This window comes from Cebus imitator, unplaced genomic scaffold (genome assembly GCF_001604975.1).
Source record: "Cebus imitator isolate Cc_AM_T3 unplaced genomic scaffold, Cebus_imitator-1.0 Scaffold826, whole genome shotgun sequence".
NCBI classification, from domain to species: domain Eukaryota; kingdom Metazoa; phylum Chordata; class Mammalia; order Primates; family Cebidae; genus Cebus; species Cebus imitator.
The window spans coordinates 197,412-205,314 of record NW_016108141.1 but is presented as its reverse complement, the minus strand read 5'-3'; the positions used below and the strand labels follow the sequence as shown (position 1 = coordinate 205,314).

The 7,903-nt window shown below is 40.2% G+C and overlaps 1 protein-coding gene across 1 annotated transcript in view; it reads right to left on the bottom strand.

Annotated features, from left to right (window-relative positions):
* Positions 1–7,903, bottom strand: part of SH3D19 (SH3 domain containing 19) — a 210,826-nt gene that overhangs the window by 21,251 nt on the left and 181,672 nt on the right. Inside the window, exons 10-12 of the mRNA XM_037735525.1 lie at positions 6,804–7,068; positions 3,223–3,291; positions 2,914–3,054 (exon numbers count right to left, since the gene is read on the bottom strand). Of these exons, the coding sequence (XP_037591453.1) occupies positions 2,914–3,054; positions 3,223–3,291; positions 6,804–7,068 (475 nt within the window). The remainder of the gene's footprint in view (positions 1–2,913; positions 3,055–3,222; positions 3,292–6,803; positions 7,069–7,903) is intronic.

The window sequence follows — 7,903 nt, the reverse complement described above, 5'->3', positions numbered from 1 at the left end:
AAATAAAAAAAAAACAAACTTAAAAAAATTAATGATTATTTACATGTTGTATTATACATGTGCATGTGTGATTTTCGTTTTTTTTCTGATTTACATCTGTGGAGAAAAAGAAATGACTATTCAATAAATGGTATCAGGCTAGATGGCTATCCATTTGGAAAAAATGATGTCAAAGACCTACCACACACCAAACACAAACATGAATCTCCAAATGGACCAGAGATCTAAATATAAACCAAGCCTGGGAGGGAGGGGATAATAATTTGTGCCTAACGACCACAAACTTTCCCTTCTCTGCCTTCAATGTATGGATATCACTGGCAATGCTACTCATCAACCCAGTCCAGCAGGTGGAGGGCAAGAGGAATAGGCTAGACAGGGATACACCAACAAGGAGTCCATATAGACCACACCACTAGGGTGGGTATCTGGTAGGTAAATATAATATAATGCAAAGGTCTTTTTAATATGATTATAACTGCTAATACAAATGGTTCTGTAATATTAAGAATAGCTAATATTTACTGTTAATTCACAATGTGCTACTCACTGTGTTAAATACTTTATGTGCATTAGTTCATTTGTTAGCCATCTTTGAGATATAATCCACATACAATAAAATTTACCCACTAAAAGTGAATATGGCTTTAGTATATTCATAGAATTATCGAACCATTACCATAACCCAAGTTCAGAACATTTTTATCACTCCCCAAAGAAACCTCCTACCAATTAAGTGTCACTCCCCATTTACCCTCCCCTGAGCCCTAGGCAACCCGTAGTCTACTTTCTGTCTCTATGGATTTCCTTTCTGGACCTTTACACAAATAAAATCATATAATCTGCCAACTCTGAAGACAACTCTGTGGGCAGTTATCTCACACATTAAAAAATAAAGTTTAGAGAAGTTAAATAACCACCAAAGAAGATGGAAGGGGAACTGAATCCAAATTCCCTAAACCCAGGTCTGGGGTCTCAACCAGGTACCAGGCAACAACCTTCCACTTTTCCTATGATCCGTCTGATTCAACCACAACTGGTCACATTCATGCAATATTTTCTGTTTTCCAAATTAGAGGAAAGTACAACACATTTGTAGAGATATTTACCTTAAAACTAGGCTTTCAAATAGGTAAGTTTTGTTTTTTAAAAAATATAATAATAGCCATGAATCCAGAAGCATAAAAGAGGATTCATTTCATTATCACCAATAGCTGGCCATTGGAGGTCAACTCTCTGCAAGTCTATAGTAAAAGATGAGAAGGTGGTGTTTAAAGTGGAAAGAACTTTACACCATTATAAAAGAATAACTTTTGGCTGGAGATGGAGGCCCATACCTGTAATCCAAACACTTTGGGAGCCCCACGCGGGCAGGTGGCTTGATCCCAGGAGTTTCAGACCAGTCCTGGCAACATAGCAAGACCCTGCCTCTACAAAATTTTAAAAATTAGCCAGGCATGGTGGTGCATGCCCGTAGTCCCAGTTACTCAGGAGGCTGAGGTGGGAGGATTGCTTGAGCTAGGAAGGTCAAGGCTGCAGTGATCATACCACTGCACTTCAGCCTGGGCAACAGAATGAGACCTTGTCTCAAAAAAAAAAAAAAAATCCTATTTTTTTTAAGCTTCTACTTTTCATAAAGAAAAGCTTTTTGGCAGTATAGTTCCCACTGTTGCCATGAGTGTGTTCTGAAAGAGGAAGGACAGCTATGACAGATGGATAATGCTGTACCAAAACAGAGAAAATGAGTCAGAGGAGAACTTGCCCCATGGGGACTAAAGTAAGGATTTTGATATGCCAGCTGCAGCCAGCTTAACACATATCTACTCTGCTCTCCAAAACACAATTTTTTAGTTTCTTAGCAAACTTTAAAAGATAAACTGCTTTCTAAGAAGAAAAAATTGGAAAAGACTATGAAAACTAAACAGCAAATCAAATACTTTACTTGATCAGTATTATTTTTCATATTTACTTTATTTTTTTATTTGTACTTTTTTTAAAGGTACAGTCTCATTCTACGGCCCAGGCTGGAGTGCAGTGGCTCAATCATGGTTCACTTGCAGCCTTCATCGCTTGGTGTCAAGCAATCCTCCCACCTCAGCCTCCTGAGTAGCTGAGACTACAGGCACGTACCGCCATGCCCGGCTAATTTTTGTACTTTTAGTAGAGACAGAGTTTTGCCATGTTGCCCAGGCTGGTCAAACTCCTGGGCTCAAGTGATCTGCCTCCCTTGGCCTCCCAGAATGGTGGGATTACAGGCATAAACCACTGTGCCCAGCCTGTTTTTCATATTTACCACATTAACAGATAGTGACACTTTAACTGGATAACTTAAGAAGCTGTTTTAAAAATATGCTCCTAAAAATTGTTCAACAGCATTTTTCTTGCTAAGCTAATGCCTTTCAATAATCATTGTATTTTCCCAGGTTCCATGAATTTGTTAGGCTTAAATTGGGACTTGAGGTTGCTGCATTAAATTTCATTATTTTCTGAGCTATAATCAGAGAAATGAGGTTTACATTAAGCTTAAATCTTAAAGGGAAGTGCTTTATAGTGTCAGACTTTCATTCTGCTAGAAACCTATCCTCTGACATTTTGGTAAACATGTTTACATTATTTAAAAAACAAACAGCTCTCGCAGTTTAAAATTAATGACTGAGTATTCTGGTTGTTATAAGTCAGCACATTATGAAGATGGCAAAACACAAGGTAGTCACTCTGTATTGAAGTGATTAGTATGGCAGTGGCAAGTCTCTTAGTAGTAATTTATTTAAAAGTGGAATAAAATGCTACTGTAATTTTTACTCTGGTTAAAATAAATGTGCTAATAAAAACCTGAAGATGAGATATAATTAATAGTTCTATGAAATGTGCTGCGATTGTGATATGAAAGCTGTAACAATATTAATTCCTTACGTTTGGTCTGCTTCTAAGATGTTCATCAAGTGGAGTGATAATCTTCATCTGAGACAGGTGAACTCTGCCAGTGTCTTCTCCCTTTTGGCACTCCACGTAATTATTTTCCATCTGCTTCAGCATCACAAGTACATCCCCACGCTGTAAGGTATAATACCACTCTCTGAAGCAATTATTATTTAATAAAACATTATTACTTTTTTCACATTTTAATCTTTGGAGCCTAAAGCATTTAATAATGTGTAATAGTAGTAAGAGAGGCCAGTGATTTTTTTCCCATTAATCAGTAAAGAAAGAGCTCTACTTTACCTTACAAGAGAGTTCTCCAGGGTTTTGCGAGACAATGTCTTCATTGGCAATTCCATGAGGCACAGACAGCTTAAATGTAAACCAATAAAAGGCTTATTCACAATAAAATAATCTCTTCTTAAGTTGCTGATCATTTAGGAATTTGGCACGTGTGTGCCTAAAGTGCACTTCTCCAGCAGCTAAACTCACCTGGCTTCATCATGCTCTAGATCAATGGGGCCTGCCATTTCTCACGGATGCTAGAGGCTCTTGGGAGTTGGAGTTGAGCCTATAGAACCACAAGGGCTGAACATGGCCTAACATTCCCTTAATGACCATAACCAGTAAGTTCCATTCTACAGGACAAGATCCACCAACTCCCTGGGGATTTGAAGGTGAAATACCCAGCACCTGACCTCACAACCCATCAAGGCAGCCTTTAATTTAGGGTTCTCACAATGGTGGCCTCTGAAGGCTGATCAGTGATTGGAGCCCTCCATGTACTGCTTGCCTGACAGTTTCCAGTGACTCTGAAGCTCTTCTTCTCCTAGGGTCCTCTGATACCAAGTGTCTACTTAAATCCTTTTCATGGCCTGATCCCAGCCACTTCCTGGTCCACTCAGCTCTGTCTGATCTTAGAATTTTTTTTTTTTTTTTTTTTATCTGTACTAGACCTTGTCCAGGGGATGTTGTTTCCTGTTTTGGAAAATTTTAGCTGACGAGTGCACATAAGAGGGTCTGCACTATATAAAAGGCATACCCAGGAAATGTAATCACATAAGCTTACTTCCAACATGGGAAGAAGGCTGTCTGGGCCCTTGGGTCACCCAGGAGCAAAGATGCAGAGTGCAAGGATGTGGCCCTGTATGGCTGCCTTGGTGGTGCTATTTCCCAGCATCTTTGTCAGATTCCTAGGGCTCCCAATGTACCCAGATTCCTGGCTACCAATTTAATGATACTGTAGGCATGCAATAAATGAAAAATTTAAAGAATTATTTTGTAATGAGACACACCACTCTAAATATGCCATCATTTTGAATGTACTGAGTTTTTAAAAATGCTTTATTGACATTGTACAACTATGCTAAGAACCAAACGTGAAATCTGGTTCCCTCTGAGAAAGGGCTCTTAACACAGAATGACCAAATCAAGTAGAGGCTACAAGTGGCATAATGGTTAGGAGCAAGCGTTAGAGCCAGCTGACCTGTTCTCAAATATTGCTCCCGCCATTAACTGGATTTGCGGCCTGGGCGTGTTACTTTAGTTACTTTATGTCTTGGTTTCTTATTTTCCTCACTTGTTCAAGGAGCATAATAATATCTATCTCACAAGGTTAGTGTGAGGAATAAATGAGTTATTTAATATATCCATAAAGTGCTTCCAACAGCACCTGGCTCATAATTAGTACTCAATATACATCAGCTACTGTTTTTATTTATTAATTAAGTAATCTATCCCAAAGAACACCCTTGGGTTTTAGCAATTAAAGTTTTATCAGTTTAAATGAATATTAATATATATGAATATACTACCTCCTTCTTGTCTATGCCCTTTTCTAAGGAGGATTTTTTTTTAAACCTTGAACAGCTTAAAGAAAAAATAATTTCTAGCTCAATGATGGAAATGTAACACTATATAGAATTATTAATTGCTGTTCTTGTTACAAGCTACTCTGTCATTCAATTGTCAAAAAATACAAAAAGTCCTGCTCTCCTTATCATTTTTATTTTTAATGTTTTTTTAGAAAGAGTCTCACTTTGTCACCCAGGCTGCAGTGCAGTGGCATGATTTTGGCTCATTGAAACATCCACTGGGATTATAGGCGTGAGCCATTGCGCCCAGTCTCCTTTTAGTCGTTTTAGACTTTTTCAGGTTCACCTGATCAAAGTAGAGAACACATCAACTCTGTTTTATTTGTTTTGTTTTGTTTTGTTTTTGAGATGGAGTCTCACTCTGTTGCCCAAGCTGGAGTGCAGTGGCACAATCTCAGCTCACTGCAACCTCTGCCTCCCCGGTTCAAGTGATTCTCCTGCCTCGGCCTCCCAAGTAGCTGGGATTACAGGCATGCACTAATATGCTTGGCTAATTTTTGTATTTTTAGTAGAGGCGGGGGTTTTACCATGTTGACTGGGCTGGTCTCGAACTCCTGACCTCAAGCGATCTGCCTGCCTTGGCCTTCCAAAGTGCTTGGATTACAGGCATGAGTCACCATGCCTGGCAACTCTTTTTTTTGAGACAGAGTTTCGCTCTCATCGCCCAGGCTGGAGTGCAGTGCTGCAATCTTGGCTCACTGCAACCTCCGCCTCCCAGATTCAAGCGAGTCTCCTGTCTTAGCCTCCCAAGTAGCTGGGATTACAGGCATGCACTACCACGCCTGGCTAATTTTTGTATTTTTAGTAGAGACAGGGTTTCTCCATGTTGGTCAGGCTGGTCTTGAATTCCCGACCTCAGGTGATCCACCCGCCTCAGCCTCCCAAAGTGCTGGGATTACAGGCTTGAGCCACCATGCCCGGCCGGCAACTCTTTTTTTTTTAACTGTGGGAAATGGAGACAAAGGTTTAGGTCATTTGATAAGAAAAACATTAAAATAGAACAAAATGAATATCTCAACTATTGATAAAAACTTCTAACTGGTAACTAATAAATGGACCATGATAGTTTTTAGGCTTACAAAAAGGGGAAAATGAGGAAAAAAACCCATCCGACTTAGTAAGAACTTTCTACTTCATTTTAAAATTTACTCAGTGGGAAAAGGAGCTATTAGATATAAACTATATCAAGATATAAACTATAGGCCAGGAATGGAGACATGTTCCCATAGCCCCAGCTACTCAGGAAGCTGAAGCAGGAGGAGCTTGGAGCTCAGGAGGTCAAAACTACAGTCCACTACGATTGCATCACTGCACTCCCACCTGGGTGATGAGAGTGACACCCCATCTCTTAAAGAAAACAAAACAAAACAAAAAGATATAAACTATAGTATCTGTAAGAGTTACTCCCATTAGTATAACCCACTGGGTCAGGTTTTTCAGGATTTCTTTGGTCCAGCCAGGCAGCAAGTTACAAGCCTGGCCTGCCCTGCTTTTTCTCCCCATTCTCTACATTTCTCCTAATAATGAAACCCTGCTTTAAAGACATAGATGTTTTGTTCATTTGTTTTGAAACAGAGTCTTGCTCTGTTGCCCAGGCTGCAGTACAGTGGGGCAATCTTGGCTCACTGCAACCTCTGCCTCTCAGGCTCAAACAATTCTCATGCCTCAGCCTCCCGAGTAGCTGGGATTACAGGATTGTGCCACCATGCCTGGCTAATTTTTCATAATTTTAGTAGAGACAGAATTTTATTGTGTTGGCCAGGCTGGTCTCAAATTTTTGGCCTCAAGCTGATCCACCAGCCTCAGTTTCCCAAAGTACTGGGATTATAGGCGTGAGCCACTGTGACCAGCCAAGACATGGAATTTATTAAGGCCTACTCATCTAAAGCACTCTTGGCATCAAAACACAATTCCACATTTGTTTCGTCATCTTTTTCTAAGGAATAATGAATCGTATATGTACTTTAGGGCAAACCTCTTGACATAAACATTTTTAAAAGCTGAATTTACCATGTATTTACTGTAGAGAGGGTGTCCTGGTTTCGGGCGAGGGGGTAGCACCGGATCTTGATTTTTAAAAACCTGACTTTTGGCTTTTGAGAGTCCAGTTGCCCAGTTACTTTGTTTTTTCTGAAGATCCATGTCGGAACAGGATCGATTAAAAGGCAGTTTCTTATTAGATGTTCTGGTTGCCGAAAGCTTTGGGGGAGGTGGTCTCTCAGGGGGCGCCTTGGTTGGAGGCTGTTGAGTTGGAATGGCTTTTCCATTCACAGGCCTGAAAGTCAATGTAGCAGCCATGAGTCAATGTTTTGATCAGTAGTAGATTCTGTTCTGTCCTGTCTTACACACATACACACACACACACACACACACACACACACACACACACACAGCTTTCTGCTAGTGGAATACAATTTACTGAAACATGCAGGGTGTGCTATTTTTGAGCAAATGACTGCTGCATTAAACATTATAGTATTGGAGGAAATGCCATGATGTTCCAGCTTCCTCTTATCTTGTACCAGAGATTCATTAGTTCAAGACAAACAAGCATTTATTATCATGAGCTCTCTAAGGTCCCATTTGCTCTTAAACACATCATGACTATTTCAGGAAACTGAGCACTTTCTACCAAAGTCTGAGATGAAAAGCTTATAACAAGATATGATGCATGTATGCTGGGGTCTTGTATATAATCAGAAAAGGAACATCAAAATTCCCTAACATTCATGTCATTTGAGTTACTATTAAAACGCTAATTTAGATTAATATAAGCTAGTTCTGAAAGGATAGGACAACTATTACTTTGAAAGCCTTTCCTTAATCCCTATGATAGAAATAATTTTTGGCTGGGTGTGGTGGCTCACACCTGTAATCCCAGCACTTTGGGAGGCTGAGGCAGGCGATTACAAGATCAAGGGATAGAGACCATCCTGGCCAACATGGTGAAGCCCCGTCTCTACTAAAAATATAAAAATTGGCTGGGCATGGTTGGCGTATGCCTGTAGTCCCAGCTACTTGGGAGGCTGAGGCAGGAGAATCACTTGAACCCCAGAGGCGGAGGTTGCAGTGAGCCGAGATTATGCTACTGCACTCCAGCCTGGGCAACA